At 37.3% G+C, this 24,474-nt stretch overlaps 1 protein-coding gene across 8 annotated transcripts in view; it reads left to right on the plus strand.

Annotated features, from left to right (window-relative positions):
• Nucleotides 1-1,557: 1,557 nt before the first annotated feature.
• EXOC1 (exocyst complex component 1) overlaps nucleotides 1,558-24,474 on the plus strand; it is a 56,868-nt gene continuing 33,951 nt past the window's right edge. For 3 of the 8 annotated variants that reach the window (XM_066385566.1, XM_066385564.1, XM_066385567.1), the window contains exons 1-10: nucleotides 1,558-1,708; nucleotides 6,678-6,811; nucleotides 9,045-9,175; nucleotides 12,728-12,887; nucleotides 16,243-16,263; nucleotides 17,731-17,918; nucleotides 20,099-20,326; nucleotides 20,555-20,687; nucleotides 21,317-21,426; nucleotides 22,210-22,263. In XM_066385566.1, coding sequence (XP_066241663.1) covers nucleotides 6,688-6,811; nucleotides 9,045-9,175; nucleotides 12,728-12,887; nucleotides 16,243-16,263; nucleotides 17,731-17,918; nucleotides 20,099-20,326; nucleotides 20,555-20,687; nucleotides 21,317-21,426; nucleotides 22,210-22,263 — 1,149 coding nt within the window. In that variant the 5' untranslated portion in view covers nucleotides 1,558-1,708; nucleotides 6,678-6,687. The remainder of the gene's footprint in view (nucleotides 1,709-6,677; nucleotides 6,812-9,044; nucleotides 9,176-12,727; nucleotides 12,888-16,242; nucleotides 16,264-17,730; nucleotides 17,919-20,098; nucleotides 20,327-20,554; nucleotides 20,688-21,316; nucleotides 21,427-22,209; nucleotides 22,264-24,474) is intronic. The other 5 variants (XM_066385568.1, XM_066385571.1, XM_066385569.1 and 2 more) reach the window with 3 other exon arrangements.

Raw genomic sequence — 24,474 nt, forward strand, 5'->3', positions numbered from 1 at the left:
TGGCTCCAGCAAAGGGTTACTCGGTCTGCTGAAGGCCTGCAGTCAAGGCACATATGAGAAAGCAATCAATGAACAATTAAGGTGTCGCAATGTGCAATGAAAAACTAATGATTAATGCTTCTCATCTCTCCGTTCCTGTCTGTCTGTCCCTGTCTATCCCTCTCTCTGACTCTCTCTCTGTCTCTGTTAAAAAAAAAAAAAAATGGATGTAAACATAAAGGTTAAAAGGGGGGGGGGGGGAAGACAATCACACATGCAATTGTCACATAAAGAGTTTCCATAGGAAGAGTTTTGTGACCAAGCAGGAAGGACCTAAGCAGTCTCTGTAAAAATGGGAGTAGATACAGAATCTACACTTAAAAGGGAAGTTAGTCAATGAAATTAAAAACATTCCAAATAGCACTGACTAGAGCATATTGATATCAGTAGCAAACATGTCCTATTTCTGCTGATTTTTCCACCAAATTATTGAATATATCTAGGTAAACACTGAAAGGCACTTTACACTTTAATGTCTCTTTCTCATTAAATCCATCCCTGACAAGTGAGTTACTACCTTTTGCATTCCCATGGAACTTAATCTTTTTTCTACCTCCGTTGTCACTTGACTGTAATTTATCCACCTATTTAATTCTGTCTCCTCAGTGAGGGTGTGCCCTTTGCTGAGTGGGGTCCATGTCTTTGCATTTCCAGCACCTCACACAGCGCCTGTCAAAGAGGTGGCACTGTTTGTCGAATAAATGCATGCATGCATGAATATATTTCTGCAGAACCCTTGCAAAGGACTGATTCTCCCAGGAGCAAAGAATTTGCTATTTTGAATTCCCAGCACACATATCTGTACTGTACCTCATTTTGGTCACTTATTTTTTGTTTGCTTGCTTTCTTTGTTTATTGATTTTTTTAGGGAGAGAGGAGAGTAGAGGCAGACCAAGAGAGACAGACATGAATTTGCTGTCCTACTTATTCATGCCGTCATTGGTTGATTCCTGTCTGTCCCGTGACTGGGGAAGGAATCCCGCAACCTCACTTTGTCGGGAGGATGCTCTGAACAACTGAGCTATCCGACAAAGTCTGTTTAATTTGTATATATTTTTTGTGTATATCTTACTAAGCTCTACCATACTGTGAACCTTTTCAGGATAGGATTTATATCTGAACCACCTCTGCACCTCCATTAAAGTGCCCGGCATAAAACAGATGCCAAAACTATGGAGTAAATGAATCGCTTGCCCGGCACCCAGCAACGTTGGTATCATCTGTGCTTCTCAAACTTTGTGCATAGGCGTCATATCATTAACAATCGGATCTCTTCTTAAATAAATTGCTGAAAATATCAGATTAAATAACTCCTCTTGAGAAAGCAGCGTCAAATCCTCAGGTCCTAAGTCAGTAAGTATCTGTGGGACGAAGGGCCCACCACTGCTGTCCTAGTCACGCCCCTTGGGCAGGACTTGCCCCGCCCCTCGGACAGGATCATGCCCCGCCCCTCCACGCCCATCGCTGCCTCTTCGGCCTTCTCTGCAGAGTTGACTTCCGGCGTGGAGGTACGTCACGTGCCCGGATACGGGAAGTGGGGCCGAACCCCCGCTTCCCGTTCACTCCTCAATTGAGGGGCGCGTCTTAGGAGCGGTGACCTGTCCCGCCCCATCGCGTCTCGGTTTTGGAGGACCCGCCTGGGCACAGCCGGGCTCGGTCCGGCCTTGTGGTAAGCTTTGGGCCGCGGCTGCCCAGTAGTCCCGGCGGCGGACAGACGAGCGGACAGGGTCTGGTGGCGACTCGTCCGTCCCGGTGCTGGCTCTGCGCCCAGGCCCGGCGCCTCTCCCTCCGCTGTCAGGCCTCCCAGCCTTTCCCCTTCTCTGGGTGAGGCGCAGAGTCCGCTCGGAGCATCCCCTAGCTCCTTGCCGCCCTGGGCCGGGAGACCGATCCTCACACATCCCATCGGAACCATATTTCATTCGGGCAAATGATTGATCATTTGCTCTTTGGCGTGGACCGGGACGGGAGGGCGTGACAGCGCCTTCCCCTTCTTTGTCCAAATACACATTTTTCTTCTAAATCCCTTAAGTACATTCACCTGTGTGCGCGCACAGTTTTCCCCTCGGGATGACAGTGCTCCACGCGCTGAAATGTCTTCATAGCAAACGGGCCCAACCCACACGGACAAGCCGTCACGCAGTGTTAATGATCCGACGGAGTTTAAGGAAGCGAGAACCAACACAGAGTAAGCAGTGTCTGCCTCTGGAACGCGGACAAACATAGACCCTTAAATCTGGGAAACAGCTTTAGAGGTTCTCTCGTGTCTCAACAGAAGAGTACGTTGTACAGACTATAGCAGGGGTCCCCAAACTATGGCCTGCGGGCCACATGCGGCCCCCTGAGGCCATTTATCCGGCTCTGCCGCACTTCTGGAAGAAGCACCTCTTTCATTGGTGGTCATTGAGAGGAGCACATTGACCATCTCATTAGCCAAAAGCAAACCCATAGTTCCCATTGAAATACTGGTCAGTTTGTTGATTTAAATTTACTTGTTCTTTATTTTAAATATTGTATTTGTTCCCGTTTTGTTTTTTTACTTTAAAATAAGATATGTGCAGTGTGCATAGGGATTTGTTCATAGTTTTTTTTTATAGTCCGGCCCTCCAACGGTCTGAGGGACAGTGAACTGGCCCCCTGTGTAAAAAATTTGGGGACCCCTGGACTATAGAGTTAATCACTTAAGCTTTAGAATGGAGAATGGAGATGCCACGAAGGCCCTAGTGATCTCGGCTTCCTGAGCATGTTTGTCAAACTGCAGTAACCTAGAGCAGTGCCTCGCACTTAGCAGACATAGTATTTGCTGAGTGAATGAGGGTCACGTAGGGCCTTTCGTCATGCCTGCCTCCTTTATGAGGTATGGCCAGTCCTCTCTTTGTTTTACCGCTTACCATATACTCAGCTGTTGCTTTTAACCAAAAAGGGGTTGTGGTATAAACGTTGGCCAATAATAGTCATTCTTTTTTTCAGTTTTTACTATTCAGTTTAGGTTACCTCGAGAGGAATTTGCTGTGTACCTAGTAAGGAACACAAAACTATGCCAAAGTGTGTCTTCCTCCCTCCCCCTCTTCCCTTCTCTGCCTTTCTCTTTCAAGAAAGTTCTTGAGATCCACAAGCTTACGATTGCCTGAAGCGATTTGCAGCAAGAGCTTGATTGCTTAGTAAATATACTAAGTGCTGTAAAAATTGAGAGATCAATTTGGATTAAGATCTTTATTAATCAACTTTATGTAAACTGTGAAATACAATTAGGATTTGAATAAATAATATCTCCTGCATGGAAAAGCACCCAAGCAGAGATGTAAAGACCAGAATGAACAACAAGGCTCAGACAGGAACGTTTGTGTGTAAGAAGTAGTAAAACTGAGCAAGAGCATGTTGTGATGAAGGCTGTGTTTTAATATTACCTGTCCATTGTTGGTTTTTTGGGTTGTGGAAGCTTGCAAAGAGATAACCAGATACTGTACTGTTAAATAACTATAGTTGATGTGTACGTGGGTTAGTGGGTTGACACTGGAAACAAAATAAGACAAGTTATGTGTGGATGGGGGAAAGCAACAAAATGTGGTAGCAGATTTCATGATGACAATGGAGGAGGATCAGCTATGACAGATTTTGAACTTGGACATTTGTATACAGTTGTGAGAGTTGGAAAGGGGGAACCACGTTTGGATAAGCTGTCATTGTCATGGTATTTGGTACTATCATTTGTTAATTTATTAGATGCCTTCTATGTCCTTGCCAAGTTCTAGGAATGCAAAAATAAGTAAGACATGACTCTTGTCTACAAGGAGCTACTTTTAATGGGGTAGGGGGAATATGACTACCTAAAAATATGGTTTTAAATGCTATGTTAACAGAGTAGAGAGGAAATGTTAGAGAAGTAGAAAGGGAATTAGTGTGTGTGTCTGTGTGTGTCCTTTACAGATTTTGAAAGATAGGTTGGACTTTCCCACAGAGAAAAGAATTCCAGAAAAAGGAATTGCATTAACAAAACCCAGAGTTAAACTGGCCAGTATCACCTGTGGCTTGGGAATAGGGTAGAGGAGAGCTTTTAACACAGTCTGTGTCCCATAGAACATATTAAGGATTTGGTTACGAGGACATTTTGTTTCTTCTTCTTTTCTTTGTCTGTGTGTGTGTGTGTGTATGTGTGTGTGTGTGTGTAGTTTTCTGAAGTGAGAAGAGGGGAGACAGAGAGACAGATTCTCACATGCACTGGACCAGGATCCACCCAGCATGCCCACTAGGGTGCGATGTTCGGCCCATCTGGGACGTTGCTCCATTGCAACTGGAGCCATTCATTCTAGCGCCTGAGGTGAAGGCCATGGAGTGTTCCTCAGTTCCCCGCGCCTACTTTGCTCTAATGGAGACTTGGCTGCAGGAGGGGAAGAGAGAGAGAGAGAGAGAGGAAGGAGAGGGGGAGGGGTGGAGAAGCAAATGGGTGCTTCTCTTGTGTGCCCTGGCCGGGAATCAAACCCTGGACTTCCACACGCCTGGACTTCCACACATTGGGCCAAAGCTCTACCACTGAGCCTACTGGCCAGGGCCATGAAGACATTTTGTAATAAGCAGAATAGAAGCTAAGATGAGTGAAGATGTAGTAAAGATGGAAAAGAAAGCAAATTGGTGAAAAGTGTACTTTGTGGCTTCTGTATTCTCTGCAGAATAGATGGTGAAGTCATTTGCAGAGAGGGAGGAGGCTGACACTAGAATTGAGGGTTGGAAGAGACAAATAAGGATTTACAACAACACTGATGGGGAGTAGGAGGAATCATCGAAGTGTGTTGAAGAATTGCTGAGTAACATTGAAAGTCTAGCTTTGATTGGATTTAGATATTTGTAATGAATGCAATGAACAGGACATGTGGCCTTCTTAAGTGGCATATAGTAACCCAAGAGAATTGGAGAAAAAAATATAGTTTATGGAGATTTATAAACAGGGTGAACTGATAGAGTAAGAAAATGGGGGTGGGGGGCAGCTGGGCGTAGAGAAATGAACACTGCTTCCAGGCTAGGTTGGAAAAGAAGCTTGGAGAGGTCACACAGACACAGAAAACAGGAAGGAGAGTGAGGTCAGAAGACTAGAGGCTGTGATTAGATGGAAGGGGGAAGATCTGAGGATCTGAGTTTTGTGAGAAAAACAATTTTAGTTGAAACAAAGATAAAATTTTCACAGATTGAGTAAAATAAAGGAGATACTTAGTTTACAGAAGTGTTATTGTATTATAAAAATTCATTCTAAGTCCTTTATTTAAAATTCATAATTCCTTCATTTTCCCATAGAAAGTGTTAGAAGTTAATTTCCTAAGCAAACTCACATATATGAAATACTACATTTGCATAGGAAAATAGTTACATAAATATATATACAATATATATTTAAAAATAAGATTGAAAAGAGATTTTTAAAAATATTGAACTTAAACTGATATTTTTAAAAAGATGTTGAATTACATGATAAATGAGAAAAAGGAGATAAATGGAAGCCTATTTTTTATAATGACTTTATTGAGATAGAATTCACCCACCATAAAATTCACCCTCAAGTGTATAACTCAGTGTTTTTTTAGTATATTGACAAGGTTATACAACTGTCACTGCCATCTAATTCAAAGACATTTTCATCTCACAATGAAGAAGTCCCATACCCATTCACAGTCACTTCCCATTCGTCTTTGACCTCAGCCCCTGGCAACCACAAATCATCCTATCTATAGATTTGTCTACTGGACATTTTACATAAATGGAATAATAAAATATGTGGTCCTTTGTATCTGGCTTCTTTCACTGAGTGTGTTTTCAGGATTCTTCGATGTTTAGTGTCCTTCAGTACTTTGTTCCTTTTTATGGTTGAATTATATTTCACTGTATGGATTCCATGTCAGTTTGTGGTATCAGTTCATTATTTGATGTGTATTAGAGCTGTGTCCACTTTTTGGCTATTGTGAATAACCCTGTTATGACCATTCATGTACAAATATTTGTACGGACATAAGTTTACAGTTCTCTTGGGTGTATATCTAGGAGTGGAATTGCTGGATCACATGGTACTCCATATATAACTTTTTGAGGAGTTGCCAAACTGTTTTCCAAAGTGGCTGCACCATTTTACAATCACCAATATAAGAGTTCCTTTTTCTGCACATCTTTACCAACACTTATCTTTTTACTTTTGCCGTCCTAGTGGATGTAAAGTGGTAGGTATCTCATTGTGGTTTTGATATAGAGTTCCATAATGTTAGTGATGTAGAGCATCTTTTTATGTGATTAAAAATCCTATTGCTCAGTTCTTAATTGGGCTGTTTGCCTTTTTATTGTTGAGTTGTAATTGACTGGTAGGAGTTCTTTATATTGGAAATATATATTTTAAGATTGAGCATGGGTTTTTAATTTTTTTCTTAAATCTCTTTTTTGTACTATAATTTTTGTGAGCACTTCCAAAAATTTTAGAGTTTGATAACACTGACTCTAATTTCTTTTTCAAATATGCAGCTTTTTATTTTTATGATATAAGTGTATTAAATCATTCTTCCTATGCTTATTAACTGTGAATGAGATAACTTAAAATAATAAACTGAACAATGTAAGATACAGTGTTTTTGAGAATGAGCTTACTATCTATACCCCAAATTTTTCAGCTAAGTAAAGATGACAGCAATCAAACATGCGTTACAAAGAGACATCTTTACACCAAATGATGAACGCCTGCTGAGTATTGTCAATGTCTGCAAAGCAGGAAAAAAGAAAAAGAACTGTTTTTTGTGTGCCACAGGTGGGTATTTAGTAAGAAAAAGGTTTTATTTGGCATTCTTTTATTCTCTAGGGGACTTTTCCTCGTTTAAATATTCTCCTTATCTCTATAATTGGAAAAACAATTGGGCTGGCAAATTCATTTTTTAAATTGTTTTAAATTAAATACTGATTAGATACAGAAGAAATTTTATAACATATATATAAGGTGTGAATACTAATCATACCACTATCTTGGGCTTTGACAGATTGTTAGTATTTTCAACCTGGTGGATTTGAAGTAGTATTTCATTGTGGTTTTAAATTGTATTTCCTTAATAATGAGATTGAGTCTCTTATCACAAATTTATTAGCCATTTGTTTCCTTGTGTAAGAAATTTGCCTGTTAAGGCCTTTTGCTCAATTTTCTATTGCGTTGGTTATCCTTTTACTGATTCCTGTTCCTTATACTAATCCTTTGTTGTTTATATACATCCCAGTTTGTGGTCTGTGTTTTCACTTTTAATGATGTCTTTTAATGGAATTTATTATTTTAATGAAATCAAATTAATTTGATTTTTTTCAGACTTCCCCTTTTTGTTAGTTTTACTTAAGATATTCCTCCTCCCTGCCTTGGGGAGGAATGAAAGTATTTACCTATGTCATCTTCTAAAGTTTTATAGTTTTACCTTCTACAGTTTAGTCTTTAATTTGTCTGTGTCCATGTTTGTAGTGATGAATGTGAATGTATCTGTTTCTGGGTTCTTTCTTATTTCCAGTATTTATTTTGTCTTGTTTTGGTACTTTTTTCTTTAACCTAAATTTTAGAATCGACTTGTCAAGTTCCAGATTTTGTGGGAATTTTGATTGGAATTGTTTGAATCTATAGGTTTGGGGAGAACTTGTGTTTTTAAATTGAGTGTTGTTCATGAACATGGCACAGTTCTCCATTAACCTATGTCTTCTTTAGTGCCTTTCAATAAGGTTTATAGTTTTAAAGGCTTTGCATATATGCTGTTGTATTTATTCCTAGGTATTTCTTTATTCCTAGATTTTTTGATACTCTAATAATAACTCATTAGCTTTAGTACATTTTTTAAGACTTTATTTTTAAGAACACTTTTAAGTTGACAACAAAATTGAGAGGAAGGTAAAGATTTCCCTTCACCCCTTCATTTCCCCACAAATACATAGCCTCTCCCTTTATTAACGCCACTCACAACAGTGGTACATTTGTTACCAAAAATCAACCTACATTGACATGTCACAGTCACCCAAAATCCATAGTTTACCTTAGAGTTCACTCTTGATGTTGCACTTTCTATAGTTTTGGACAAATATATAATGACATATGTCCATCATTAAAGTATCACTCAGAGTATCTTTGCTGCCCTAAAAGTCCACTGTGCATTTTGCCTGTTCATCTTTCCCGTAACCCTAGCAACCATTGGTCTTTTTACTGTCTCCATAGTGTTGCCTTTTCCATAATGTCATATAGTTGGAATTATACAGTGTGTAGCCTTCTGAAATTGGCTTCTTTTTCTTAGTAATATGCATTTAAAGTTCCCCCATGTTTTTTCATGGCACAACAGTTCATGTCTTTTTAGTTTTTAATAACATGCCATTGTCTGGATGTACCACAGTTTATTCACTCACTTACTGAAGGACATCTTGGTTTCTTCCAAGTTTTGGCAATTATGACTAAAGCAGCTATAAACATCTGTGTGAAGGGTTTTGTGAAGGTTGTTCGTTTTCAGCTCTGTTGGGTGCATACTAAGGAGACAATGGCTGGATTGTATGATAGGAGTCTTGCATTCCCACCAGCAATGTGAGAGTTCCTGTTGTTTCACCTCTTCAGCATTTGGTGTAGTCAGCGTTTCAGATTTTGGGCACACTAAGAGGTGTGTAGTGTTATCCTGTTGTTTTAATTTGTGGAACAGCTTTTTATATGCTTTGTTATGATCTGTGTCTCCTCTTTGGTGAGGTGTCTGTTAAGGTCTTTGGCCCATATTTTAATTAGATCTTTTTTCTTATTGTTGAGTTTTAAGAGTTTTATTTCTCAAGGTATCTATCTGCCTCTGCCCCTCTAGAATGATTTAGAATATCTCATTAGTATCCTGAGAATTCCTCACTCATAGCATTTATTATGAAATATTACTCCTTTCTTAGTGTTGTGTACAGGCACCTGACAGCTATATTTACAATAAGTGAATGAATGAATGAAAAATGTGTAAGTGAACAATATTTCTAATGAAAGTGTGTGTTTTATTCAACAGTGACAACTGAACGCCCTGTGCAGGTGAAGGTGGTTAAAGTCAAGAAATCTGATAAAGGCGATTTCTATAAAAGGCAGATTGCTTGGGCCCTTCGAGACCTTGCTGTGGTAGATGCCAAGGATGCGATTAAAGTATGTTGTTTTTTTTAGTTTTTATTTTTTTAACCTGTTTTCAAAAAGTGTCTTTCATTTTATAACATAGTATTTATTGTCTTTTTAAATGGTTTAATCTTGTTATATTGTGACCCATTGGTCCATCACCTAGCCAAGAATTAGTCTAAATTGTATCATCAACCTTCCCTTCTCCTACTCTCTGCTCTTAGGCTGTGTATGTTTGTTTCATTGTTTTTTGCTTTTTTTGAGCTATTGCTATGTTTGTGCCCAAACTACATAAACTACAGCAAAGTAACCTTTGAAGTATAGGTATACTTAGTATAAAATTCATACATTAGCACAGATTTTAAAGCAATGTGCCGTGAATGGTTTTGTTTTTTTTAAAAAATCATTGTTCCAGTGAAACCTAGTTCAAAATCACATATAATGTAAGCAGAGTAAGTCTTTCTTAGTTAGTCCTTGTGAATTAATGCAGAATCACCAGCTCAGGCAGCCAAACTGTCTTTTGAGGCCATAGTCTGATATTTGTGGCCCAAGTGTAAGAAATAATACTGAGTTACACACCTTATTTTAAGGAATTTAAAGAATAAGATATAAGAACATAAATCTTATATCTTTCATTTAAGCCATATTCAAACTCTAAGAAAGTTGAATAGGAAGATAATTATGTTAAAGGACCACCTTTATTCCTGACAATTCAATACCTTTTTCTAAGAAATCAAATACAGCTCCTCTGGTTGAATTAGGTGCTTCTTCCCCTTCCACATCCTCTCTAAGCTTGTCCTTCAACTTCCTACGCTGCCTAAAGGCACTTCTAGAGCCCCAGGGAATGCTTGGTACCACATCCACTTGTACTGCTGATGGAACTAATAGCAAGGCTTACATTAAAGTCACTACAGGTGCCCTTTGATTTAATTCTTCTAGCGCCGTACAGTTTTGTTTTGTTTTTTAATTGAAGTGAGAAGAGGAGGGATAGAGAGACAGATTTCTGCATGCGCCCCAACTGGGATCCACCTGGCAACCCCCATCTGGGGCCAATGCTCTGCCCATCTGGGGCTGCTCACAACCAAGCTATATAATTTTAGCACCTGAGGTGGAGGCTCTGCTAAGCCATTCTCAGCTCCCGAGTCTGCTGTGCTCAAAACAATCAAGCCATGGCTGCGGGAGCGGGACAGAGAGAGAGTAGAGGAGGGGGTCGGGGGAGAGAAGCAGATGGTCGCTTCTGTGTGCCCTGACCGGGAATCAAACCTGGGTCCTCCACATGCTGGGTCAACACTCTACCACTGAGCCAACCTGCCAGGGCCCTTGTACATTTATTAAAAAGGCACAAAGAAGTAAAAACTACCTTACAGAACAATCTGATAACATAAAATTCTGGTTTTACTCTTACCCTAGTATAAACCTATGAGGAACTAAAAGCTGTACAAAATGACAGGCAGATGAGTCAGGTACAAAATCATTTTTAAGTGAAGCAAAAACAACTTTAGGAGAGGCCTGCATATCTGTAGAATGCAGATTTCTTTCAAATATATAGAATGCCTTTAAGTATTTTAGGCAAACTGGGCCTTTGCTTTTATCCGTAAGGAGCACCCGATTTTTAGAAAAATGTGGAAATGGTTTGAAGCTGCTTTGAGTGTATGTGTTTAAAAGACAATTAAAATAGGATTAAAAATACTTTAATATATTATTTAACTAATAATTTCTGTTATATAGGGAAGGATCAAGAGTAGAGACTTTTTGTTTGGTTTCTGTATAAGCAAAAAAACTTAAGGGCTTTTTAGAAACACACCTCTATTTAAAAGCCCGTTTTTCTTCATTAAGTTAGGTTTTCTTCATAACCTCATTGACTTGCATAATTTGCTAACTTGGCTGTATGCTCATTTGAATGCTTTCTCACAGCTGACGCCTCATTGTTGACTTGCTTAATGGATTTTTATTTTATGTAAGCACCTTGATGTGTGTGTGCTATATATGGATATAAAACATAAAATTTTTATACATAGCCTAACGGTAGCCATTTAGTATCACACATTGATTTGTGTGAGTGTTGCCACTGGAGCACTCAGCTTCTCTTATGGCATTATGGGAAATATTCCCAGGAAAGAGACTGTTTCCCATCAAGTGTCATATTAGTTGCCAATACTATTAGGTGTTTTTATATATATATATGCAATAATGCAACTACCTCTCATTGTAAATACAGATTTTTAATCTTTTCATGCTCAATTCTGTTTACTAAGATATTAATTGAACAAATTAGTAGTTCCATGCTACTATACTGTACTTGTTCCATACACAGGTCAGGTCCTAATCCTTAAGTTATCCCGAGTCTTCACAGTAAAACCCTAATACAACTTCCCTTAGCTTTAAGATTTTTTTTTTTGAGATAGAGACAGAGAAAGCGATAAAGAAAGGCAGGAAGGGAGGAAGATGAGAAGCATCTACTTGTAGTTGCGGCACTTGAGTTGTCCATTGATTACTCCTCCTATGTGCCTTGAATGAACCCTGGCTCAAGTCAGCAACCTAGGACTCAAGCCAGTAACCTTTGGGCTCAAGCCAGTGACCCCACGCTCAAGCTGGTGAGCCTGCACTCAAGCCAGCAACCTTTGGGTTTTGAACCTGGAGCCTCAGTGTCCCAGATTGATGCTCTGTCTACTGCACCACTGCCTGGTCAGGCATTTAAGGTCTTTATTTATATTTTATTCCCCCTAAATAATTGAATATTTAAATTAATTGAATATAATTAACTTTAAATTAATTGAATATTTTTTAGCCTTCTGTAGAATGTTAACACTTGAGCCTATTTTTCAATTCTTTGGATGTGAAGAAAAGTGTATGTCCATAAGTTTTCATTTTTACATAGTAATCAAGTAGTTCTACATTCAAGGGAGAATTAGCCTGGCATGAAATCATTGCTGTAATGTGGCTCAAGAGACATAGAGAGAGAGAGCTTAGTGTAATTCCCTCACATCAGTTGAGCTTCTTTTTCACTTTTGAGACACCTTTAATGTATATTTTCAGAATTAAAAACAGGGGCAGTCTCTGCTTTTTAACTGATTTGTTCTTGAAAACCACACCAGGATATGTATATTATATTTTATTTTTTTTCTCATATGTTACAATTAGAAGATATATTCTTTATCAAGGAATTAGTGTCAAATCATAGTATGAATAATAGTTCATTTCAAAGAAGAGGTATAACTCTAAAACCCATAGGCAATTTAAAAAGAAAAATTAGGTCTACATGTAAACTAGAGACCTTTGTCATTTTAAAGATTAGGAAGCTGAGACACAAAGCTGTGAAGTAGATGTATTATACTTTTACTCATAGACTTCAAGGGGATAGGAAGAAAATTGCCAAATTACTATGTTATTTTTATCCAGCTTCTTTTGGGAGGTAAACAATGTTTTTGCTATAAATTGAATTCTCTGCCAGTCATTTAACTCATTTTTAATGGTGATTTTTTTTTTCAAGAACAGTTTCAACTTCTTGTTTTATTAAAATGTAGATTTTACAATAATAAAAATGGGGTATAAGCAGAAACAATGTCTTGTATATTTTCATTTCAGGAAAATCCTGAATTTGATTTACATTTTGAAAAAATATATAAATGGGTTGCCAGCAGCACTGCTGAAAAGAATGCTTTCATTTCATGCATTTGGAAATTGAATCAACGCTATCTCCGGAAGAAAATTGATTTTGTCAATGTCAGTTCACAGCTTTTGGAAGGTAAAGTTAAATAAAAATGTACATGTGAAATCAGGTATATTGATAGTTGAGTATGTGTATTATTTGACCTTATTCAACATAATTAGAACACTGGATTACCTTTTTTTGTAAAGGAATTTAAAAATATTTTATTGCAAAAGTAATGATCATTATAGAAAATGGATAGATTTTAAATAAATAAAAATCATGTATAACTTAATTCTCAAAGATAACATTTTGTTAAAATTCTTTTAGTCTTTTCTCTATGCATATTGAAATACTTTATTATTTATTTGTTTATTTATTTTAGCAAGAGAGACAGAGATAGAGTGTGGGACAGATAGGGACAGACAGGCAGGAAGGGAGAGAGATGAGAAGCATCAGCTTATTGTTGCAGCACCTTAGTTGTTCATTGATTGCTTTCTCATACGTGCCTTGATCGAGGGAGGCTACAGCAGAGCGAGTGACTCCTTGCTCAAACCAGCGACCTTGGGCTCAAGCCAGCGACCTTTGGGCTCAAGCCAGCAACCATGAGGTCATGTCTATGATCCCATGCTCCAGCTGGATGAGTCTGCGCCCAAACCAGGCGACCTCAGGGTTTCCAACCTTGGTCCTCTGAGTCCCAGGCCAATGCTCTATCCACTGCGCCACCTCCTGGTCAGGCTTAAATACTTTTTTAAAGAAATTTAGATTTTTTTTCTTAATATAATTTTTCATATACTGTATCATGAACATTTTCTGTTATTAAATACTTACCTAATATTTTTATCCATCTTATTGCACTATATGGATATGCTCTAGTTTAGTTAATCATTTAAAAATGTTTTCCATTGATTTGAGAGAAAGACAGAGAGAGAGAGAGAGAGAAAGAGAGAGAAGAAGCATTAGCTTGTTCTACTTAGTTGTGTACTCATTGATCGCTTCTCATAGGTGCCCTGACTGGGAAATCAAACCCACGACCTTGGTGAGCCAGGTTGACACTTGATCTGCCGAGCCAACCAGCCAGGGCCTTAATCATTTATTTTTAATTTTCCAATCTTTGCTTATTTAAAAGAACTCTGAGGTGGATACCTTTGCAGCTGTATTTTTGTGCAAAGTGTAGGTGTAGTGGCTAAGAACACAACTCTGGAGGGAGACTGCCTGGGTTCCAGCCTTGGCTTTGTCACTTACCAGCTGTGTGCCTTGTTATTATTCTAGGTCCCAGTTTCCCTTATCGCAGAAACAGAGATGATAATAGGATCTGCCCCAGAGAATTATAGTGAGGATTAAATTACTTAATATATAAATATAATGACAACAGTGGCAGATACATAGTACTCAGTAAATATACTGCTCACAAAAATGAGGGGATATTTTATCGCTTCATATTCATTTTGAAATATCCCCTCATTTTTGTGAGCAGTATATTAGCTTTATCAGGGTAAAATCTTTAGACATGAAGTTAATGAGGATAATTTTGATCTGCATATCTACAGGAATGTTACTAGATATTAGTTTGTGTTACAAAACAAAAATTTCTGTTACTTGTTAAAAATAGATGAGATTTTATTCTTTTTAAATTTCTTTCATGAAGATACAAACATTGTAAGAAAATGGTTCTGTATGCCTGTAGATACAATTTGTGTTGTATTCTTTATCTCAATGAAAGCAGTTAAAAGAAGAGTTGTTGCTCCTCTTTATTGAAAAAAATACTTAGATTTGTCCTAAGTTGTATATTAACATTTAAAAATAGAAGATTCTGTTCTGTGAGGTGGAAAATCTGAAATCGCCTGTATTCAACCATTCTGACCTATCAAATCGGTTTCAGGGGCCTCACACTATTCCTTTTCTTAGTCACTTGCCTCTGTCTCTTCTCTCTTGTTTTAGTTACTCCTTTTGTTTGGCCATGAATCTTTCTCTCCTTAAATGTAGTATTTTCTCTCTTCAATTATAAATTAGTGCACCTGTTACAGTTTCAGGCTTCCTGCTTGGAACTGGCAGGGACATGTCACATCTGTCAGGCCCTGTGCTCCTCCCCGTAGGGAGGCTGGCCCTGTGTAGGAGCCTCAGGATTGCCCACTCACCACCGTTAGGCCCATTGTCTTAGTGATTGAGTGTGTTGAGGGAATGATCTTCAAAAAATTTATGGTAGTTTTTCACAGTGGGTAGTTTTGAATAGTGGGTTAATTTTTTTTTAGTGGCCTTTATTTATTTATTTTTTTACCATTTCAGAGTTGAACATTCGTTAAGTGAATTTAAAAGTTTGCCATCCTCTTTTCAAATATTATATATCTATAGAAGTTATTTATTGCCTAAATGTATTTTAACCAACATATTAAGTCAACAATATAGGAAAATATATAGCCTACTTATATTTACCTTATTAAAAAATACTACCAAAATCAATGAGGAGAGTATTACTGTTATTGAGAATGAAGTATCTGCTTAAAAAAGTAAAAAAAGGCAATTCAGTTTTTCAGGGCCTTAAACAAAGATGTAGACATTTTCATTTTTATAAATATTAACCCAAATTGAGATCAGTTTTAAAGTTTACAAACATGTTTTAATGTTTTACTGTACTTTAAAGTCTTTGCCATTGATTTCCATTTAAAAAAATAGATATCCCTAAGCTTTGGGTGATGTTAGAAAACAAATTATCACCATTTCATTTTAAAACATAAATAATCGTGCAAGGAAGTAAGACTTCATTGTGAATGTCAGCAGTGGTGAGGTTAGTAGTTTTTATTGGTGACAGTCGAATGTTCATGCTAATAATTGGAACTTCTCAACAAAATACGATTCTTAAAAGAGGATTTTGTTAGCAGTTGAAGTAGACTGAAGTTTTTGTTTGGCCTTTTCTTTTTCATTTTGTGACCAGATTAAAAAAATTTCTGACTTGAATCTTTAAGTGCCAGCTTGAACTGTGTTCTTTAATTGTTTCAATTTTGTCCTTTCTAACAATGTTTTATGACTAATCCATTGTGAGGATGTGTCAATTCAGGTAAAGATTTTGGGCCTTGAGTGAAAATAACTAGACTAAATGCATGAGTCACAGCTGACCTAAAAATAATCCCCAGGAAGTGACCCGTTTCCCAGTTTTCTTCTCCAAGGACTAGCCAATGCTGTTTCTTAAAAGACTAAGAGAAAATAGAATGATAAATGTATTTTTAGTAATTGTCAGAAAATGAATAAGGAAAATGATCTCTTGAAATTTAGCTTCTTATGAATCTTTCCTCTTTGTAGCTAATTTTGACATTGTCTTTTAAACCTTGATTTAGCATGAAGTTCAAATGAAATATGGGTAGTATTTTAAAAATTTAAACCTGTATACTTTTCTACCCAGCTAATATTCTTTGCTTACTTTCCTCTGCTTTTTTCATACCTTTTTACTCTCCAGAACTGCCTAAAGTTACAGAAGGTGCGTAACACCTTTTCTTCTTATCCTATTCTGTATATTTTTATTGTCATTGTTATGTAGTGTTGGTTGCATATTTTATGAAATTTTGTTCAGGGACAAGTTTATTACTACAAAATCCATATAATGATAAAATTAATCATACTATTAATTATTAACCTCCAAAAGAGTGTTTAATGGGAGAGAAAATACTTCTGAAGCAGTTGAGAACTTTTAAAAATAGTTGTTTATTTTAAATATCTACTTGTGTAAAGAGCTATACTGAATGTTTTGGGCAGTCTCTGCTTCCTAGTGGCTAATAAGCTGTCACACAGGACAGTTTAGCATTTCCACGGTGAACTTAAATGGACTCATTCAAAGGACAAGGACCTTGGTGACTGCTGCCTCTTTAAAGTACTGTAATGTGCAGTTGCCTGTACCAAAAGATTTAGTCTCCTCCTTTTGTTTGTCTGGGACGTTATCGTAATCTGCCTAATTACAATTCTTAAGAGTAAATCATTTGTTACTTTGAAATAGCTCATTTTTGTTCTTGGATGAATTAACATATGTCAAGTCATACTGAATGTAAGTATTCATTTGCATGGGAAATAATACTTAAAGTATCCAGAGCGTGTGGTTTAAATTGTGTCCCATTAAGTTTATGAAAATCAGTAACTTTATTTAAGGGGTGAAAATTATTTTTTCATTTTTACTTCTTTTAACCACAAGCTTTATATAAAATCTCATATGTTGAGTATATTAAAAAAAATGAATTGAAATGTTTATCTAGAAAGCACCTCAAATTTGACCTCTTGATCTTTTGTTGTGAAGCATGAAGACCTATGTAAATTTTTGTAATTTCAACAGCTCTCTTTACTATTGTGTTATTGGGAGAGCTTCTATAGCTGAGCTTCAGAAATTTTATAAATGCATGTGAAGTTTTTTAAACAAAGAAATGGAAAATTCAGTTAATATCCTCAGTACCCAAAATAAATTGTGAATTGTAGATACATTTTTCATTTCAAGTAAAAGTTACTGAAAATAAAGTTACAAAGACAAAAAGAGTAAAAATAACAGAAGAAAATTGTTATCTGGGGAAAACAAGGAAAGCAAATTGTTTTCATGTGTCCTGAATTCATAAATGTTATTTTGTTAGAGCAGCAATGACCTCAGATAGGAAAAAAAGCTTAGGCTTGTTCATGTGTTTTGTTTCAGTTTTTGTATTTGTTTTTTAGTTTGTGTTTTGGGAAATTGCAACTAAAGGCTATTTTAACACAAGTCAGTGAATTAGGCTGCATGCTTTTTATTATAATAAACATATTAACATGCCATTTTTATAAAAGTAAGGGTTTTTTTTATCATATATTTTGAATCATTCCTATTTTTCAGCCACTTAATGTGAACTGTGCTTATAATTGACCTTACCTATAAGTGCCATCTTATTGTCCTTCCTACTTTTTTATTTTATTTTTAATTTTTACCTTCTTTAAGAATCTGTTCCAAGTGGAGAAAACCAGAGTGTGACTGGAGGTGATGAAGAAGCAGGAGATGAATACCAAGAGCTAAATGCGAGAGAAGAGCAGGACATTGAAATAATGATGGAAGGCTGTGAATACGCAATTTCTAATGCTGAGGCTTTTGCAGAAAGGTTGTCCAGAGAGCTGCAGGTGCTAGATGGGGTAAGGCTATCTTATAATCTACGATTAGTGATGTGCAGTGGATTGAGAAGACTGGTGGGTGTATTTTACTGCCTCACAGTGTGATTCTTGCTATCTTTCTCTGTAAGTGCATTATCAGCTGCCATCAGTTTTTCACCATTCTTGATCAATTGAATCAAGAACCATTCCTGTTAGTTGAGCCAATGAAGGCAGTTAGCTAAGATTCTAGGTTTTGAGAGGTTTTTGATATGAAGTGATGGAAATAGAAGGTAGCCAACCAGAAACTAACTTGAGAGTTGATTCCCCGAGCCTCTGAAACACCTCAGAATAGTTTAGTGCAAAAGAATAGCATTTTTGTGGTTGGGGAAAAAAACGTACAAACTGGAAAGAAATTGGGCTGAAATAAGTGAAGCATTTACCAAAAGGTAGCATAATAAGTGTAGTGAAAACAGGAGAGTCAGGGAAGAAGGGTGTTTGACTCCTCTGCTGAAATGTTTTGGAATAGATCCTTTCATTTGTATGCAGAGTTTCTGAGTCTGTATCTAAATGCACATCTTTAGACAGTGAAAAGCTAAAAAGAACAGTGCTGATATGAAAAAATCTAATATGAACAGTGGGGTGTTTTGTTTTGTTTTGTTTAGACAAGGTAAACATTTCAAGAAAACCCTCAGAGAATGAGGAATATTTTAAGAATTAAAGAATTTTGGTATTTTATACATAAAAGGTACAGAAGTTATAAGGTTGAACTTAGGCCCAAAGATTACATAAATGATCCAAGCTTACAATTTTACAAGACTCACTGGAAGTAAAGCCTAGAAGAGACTTCAGGATGTTAAAGTGGAAATTCCCTGGCTAAATTCCAGCCCCAGCTCTTGTATTTAAGACAGCAGTGGTTCTGAGCCCTCTTGACTTTATTGTTGGGCTGCGCTTACAGTTGCATTATTATAAATACTATGCAAAATAACATGTGTGAAATTACAGCATCAGCCGTACAGTGATATTCTTTTTTTTTTTCTTTCATTTTTCCGAAGCTGGAAACCGGGAGGCAGTCAGACAGACTCCCGCATGCACCCGACCGGGATCCACCCGGCATGCCCACCAGGGGGCGATGCTCTGCCCCTCTGGGGCGTCCGCTCTGTTGCATCCAGAGCCATTCTAGTTGCCTGAGGCAGAGGCCACAGAGCTATTCCCAGCACCCGGGCTAACTTTGCTCCAATGGAGCCTCAGCTGCGGGAGGGGAAGAGAGAGAGAGAGAGAAGAAGGAGAGGGGGAGGGGTGGAGAAGCAGATGGGTGCTTCTCCTGTGTGCCCTGGCCGGGAATCGAACCTGGGACTCCTGCACACCAGGCCGACGCTCTACCACTGAGCTAACCGGCCAGGGCCAGTGATATTCTTTTAATTCCTTGTCTAAGTTTTTCTCTCATACCATGTTACTTGCTTTCTTAATGTGGCTTGGTAGTTTATAATTTCTAATTAATATTGCATATATGCTTCAAGTCATCATAATTGCTTTGCAGTTTAATTTTGATTTGGCAAATTCCATATATCAGGGAGTTGAGAATCAATAGCCAGAAACATTTAGAAAACTGTGGTAAGGGGATGGTGGTTTATAACTGCTTTTCCTAGATAAAAATGTAGTTGGAAATGAAAGAGAAAAGAAAGAAGAGCATAGAAGGAGTTATCTTTGGCCATATGCTCTTCCACATCCTATTAGTACAAATTGTACCCCAGTTATAAATTAGTTCCATGTAACCTTCAAAGACTGGTATACCACTGCTAGACTCTGAATAAGGTATTACATAGGTGGTTATGCTTCTTTTAGGGTCTTACATAATTGTGCAGAAGTGTAGAAAATATCTATAGCCAGTAGAATTGGAAGAAATGTTGGAGATGTCAGAGTCTAGTACCCCTCAACTTACAGAGATGAGAATATAACATTATTGATGGGGCAGACCATATTTTTGCAGACTGTGCAAATATAAAATACTGAGGCCTGGTCCCTAACCTTGACATCACTCCAAGTGCACCTTCTTTAAATGTTGTGTAAAAAGTGTAATGTAAACATAAGTACTAAAGGAGTTGTATAGATGCACATGTCAATCTTTGTTACTCTGCTGTCAAAGAGATTTGGCAGTATTTTATCTTTATACTTCTTTCACATTTAAATAATTTGAAGGGTTACCTTTGTTTTTAACTTTGTAGGCTAACATCCAGTCAATCATGGCCTCTGAAAAGCAAGTGAACATCCTGATGAAGCTGTTGGATGAGGCTCTAAAGGAGGTGGATCAGATTGAATTTAAACTCAGCAGTTATGAGGAGATGCTCCAAAGTGTAAAAGAACAAATGGATCAGATCTCTGAAAGCAACCACCTAATTCATCTCAGTAACACCAATAATGTAAAACTTCTGTCTGAGATAGAGTTCCTTGTGGTAAGTATGACTGCGAATTACCAACAGTAAGGTAACTACAACAACAACAAAATCTATGTAAATTTGGGGGGGGGGGTAATATGTAATACTCATTTGTAAACATTTGCTAATTTCCTTATGAGAGCAAGATTTAAAGTAACTACAAAGACCTAGTGATAGGATTGAGTAGCCACTTACCTGTGAATTTCCCAAAATTACATGTGCAATTGTTGTATGTACATATTCCAGAACCACATGGACTTGGCCAAAGGTCATATAAAGGCCCTTCAGGACGGAGACCTTGCTTCTTCTAGAGGCATTGAGGCCTGTACCAATGCCGCCGATGCCCTTTTGCAGTGCATGAATGTAGCTCTTCGACCAGGTATGTTCACTGGAGGTGATAAAATGTCACCAAGAATCTGAGACTAAGCTTGTAACTTAGCACAATGCTTTTGACAAGAAATATATGGGGCAAGTGGTGTAGGGTTACATCATTAGCTATTCAAACCAGTTTCACTTATTTCCAAATATATTTCTATTGGCACCAAACATATATCATTTGGCACTTTTCTATTTCATTTCCTTCTGATTGACCATCAGTGACCCAAGTTAACGCCATGATTTTTCTTCAGTACAGTCCACAGAACCTAGTGCAAAGCCGATGCTTTGGCTAGACCAGAGAGCATAAGGTTTTGCTGGGCCAGTGATTCCAAAACTTGACTTTGCATCAGAATCACCTAGAAGGCTGGCTCTCCCCCCAGATTTAGTATGTCTGAGCTGAGGCGTTAGAATCCACAGTTCTAACATTTCCTAGTGGTGTGGAGGAAGCACCACTCTGAGAACTACTGTGCTATGCTATTTTCCCCTTACCTTTCTTTTATAAAAGCAAACAAGCCAGTAAAACTTTGAGTACTTCAAAACCAAAACATGGATACTATTGTAAATATACTCATGAAACATCAGGGAAGTCATTTTACCCATAAAAGCAGTCAAGAAACGTTCTGATTTCAGGCCATGACATGCTCCTGGCCGTCAAACAACAGCAGCAGCGGTTTGGTGATTTGCGAGAGCATTTTGCCCGGCGACTGGCCAGTCATCTCAACAATGTTTTTGTTCAACAGGTAATTTTATTTTATTATTAATCCTGACATGTTCCTGAAACTTGTTTATATATTATCTTAAACTTAAATTCCCACAAAAAATTTTCATGTATTTCATTGGGATCATAGCATATTCTTCACACATCCATTTGATTTTAAGATTTTTAAATATATGCATATTTGCTCATAGATGTATTTTGGGGCTCAGCTGCCTCCGTAAGCAGACAATTGATTGGTTCCTTCAGCTAAACTTCTCTGATTCTAGAAATGACATACATAACTACTTTCTTACTGTATATACCATTACGATAGTCTTATTTATAAAAACAGGTCCAAACTTGTTACATGTTTACTGTTTAGCCTGTTTTATTTTTTAATATTTTGAGGTGAGAACCAGGACTTGATTCAGGGTATGAAATGTTTTATTGGTTCTGTGTACTTATATACATGATAAAATTACTAGAGTGCAATTGTAAATTCCAGTTGATTTAATCTTATGTAAACCATTTGTCTCCATTTTTATATGGAAAAGAATGTTATACTTAAGATTGTAGTGATAATGTTAATATTGATAATACTAAGAGGACCTTAGGGAGATTTGAATAGAAAGCATTTCAATATTTGATATAATGGATTAGGTTTTTTATGTTCTTCATCTCTTTTATTAGGGTTACTGGGCAAAAAAAAAAATTAATGGGAAATTTTGTTTACTAAGAAATGCTGTCTGAAACATTGGACCCTTATTTTGTTTTCACTTTGCATATTCTGAAACAACTGTATTTACTCTATTTTATTTCTGATTAGTTTACTCAGGCCCTCCTTCAACTCTATAACAGGTCCTACTTTCTTTCGGTGCCTGTGAGTACATCAAATTTGGCTCAAGCTTCTCTGATTCTTTTTTTTTTCCTATAAAGTTAGCTAAACTTAACAGCAGCAAAATCTTTATAGATTATAACTTGCTGATTTAAGCTACCTCTTAACCATATTTGTAGCCAATTTTTAATGTCCCAAAGCAAACGTTGCTTTTGGCCAAAAAGGCATTTAATCTCATTCTGCTTGCCTTTCTTCCTGTCATTGTTTTACCTGCTCACTCCTTCATTTATTTAGAAGTCATTTACAGTTGATTGAGATTCACACCAGACATTTATCTGAGGTGGATGAGCAGCTCATCCTACCCTCTAGCTCACAGCCTGGGGAGGGGAGGGAGACAGACACTCAGGAACGATAAATGTTATAATAGTGGTAAATGGAAGCGTAAAAGATGACCTAACAAGGCACATGAGGGGGAAGTCGGATGAGACTCTTGTCATTTCACTTGACTTTAAAGGTGTCAAGAAAAAAGTAAACCTGAAAGTCACATAGGAAATAATAATTCACAGATTTCTTACAGAATGATTTCAGTAGTATCTATTACTACACTATTTAAAAATGACACTATTGACAGTAATGTTATCCGCATTTGTCAATGGTATTGCAAACACCAGTCTGTAAACAGTGCTTTCTGCACCCTTGTTTGTTGTAACATGCATTTATTTATGATTTTGCTTCTTTGCCTTATAAACTAATGGCTTGTTTAAAATGAATGCTTCGCCATTCTGAAAATCTAATATGTATTGTTAACCTGTGGATGATGCATGTTAAAAACCACAATATTGCAATAACCTGGGATATGCTGAAGAAGGAGGAAGAGGATGTCCCAACTACAGAAAAGAGATTTCCTATGTGTTGAATTCAGTGCATCAGGTCAACTAGCAAAAGAGTTGGGAAACCTGGGTATTTCTATTCCTGGTTGTGAGACAAACTAGCTGGGAAATTTTGATTACCTTATTATAGTACATTTCTTTGTCAAATTTTTGTTGTGTGCCTATTATGTACTCACTGTTGTCAATAAGTAAGAATAAGAAATATCCTCACCCTCAAGATGCTTATAAGGAGGTTAATTTACTTCAGGCTTTACAGCAATGTGTATATTAAATCGCTAATTGTATAACTACATATACATTGTATCATATGTATAAGAGCTAACAAGGTTTAATTAAAAGTGAGACTGAGGATCTGAATAGTCAGATGTGGCATCATAGATAAGACTTGAAGAGAATCCATGCATTGCACTGTATAGTGAATGAATAGCTATTATAACATTTATAACTACTATAACTACTGTATAGAAAAATCCAGGTAAATAACTTACTGATCAAAATATAACAGTGATTTAAGAGCACTGATTCCCAGTCTTTAAAATTCACACATGAGGCATGACCAGGTGGTGGCGCAGTGGGTACAGCGTCAGACTGGGACGCAGAGGACCCAGGTTTGAAACCCTGAGGTCGCTAGCTTGACTGCAGGCTCACCTGGCTTAAGTGCAGGGTTGCTGGCTTGAGTGTGGGATCATAGACATGACCCCATGATCACTGGCTTGAAGCCCAAGGACACTGGCTTGAGCAAGGAGCCACTGGTTCAGCTGGAGTGCCTCGGTCAAGCAATTAGTGAAAAGCAATCAATGAAAAAACTAAAGTGCCACAACAACAATTTGATGCTTCTATTCTCTCTCCCTTTCTGTCTGTCTCTCTCTCTCTCTTCCCCTCCCCTCCTTTGCTAAAAAAAGAAAAAAAATTCACACATCTGTAATTAAAAGGAGTAAAATTTGGATACTGACCAAGTCATCATTTTTTTCATTTTACCAAGCCAAAAAAAAAAAAAAATTACTGCTATCTACGTTTCAGTATCTTTGTATTTTAAAAATGATGTTTTGGCACTAAATGTAAAGGAAGAACATAATTTCAGACTTTTTAAATTAATACATTTACTTCTATGAGAAGCTTACTCCCATCATTCCATTGTCTTATTGCTGTAGGCCAGTAAAAACATCTTCACGTTTGGGAATCACTGATGGAGAGCGTGCTAGCTGTGCTGCAACTTTCATGAAAATACTTCTATATAGCTGTATGTTAATGAAGCCCAAAATGCACTTTTTTTTTTTTTTTTTTTTTTGTGTTTTTCTGAAGTTGGAAATGGGGAGGCAGTCAGACAGACTCCCGCATGTGCCCCACCGGGATCCACCCAGCACGC

The sequence above is a fragment of the Saccopteryx leptura genome, chromosome 5 (genome assembly GCF_036850995.1).
Source record: "Saccopteryx leptura isolate mSacLep1 chromosome 5, mSacLep1_pri_phased_curated, whole genome shotgun sequence".
Classification (NCBI taxonomy): Eukaryota; Metazoa; Chordata; class Mammalia; order Chiroptera; family Emballonuridae; genus Saccopteryx; species Saccopteryx leptura.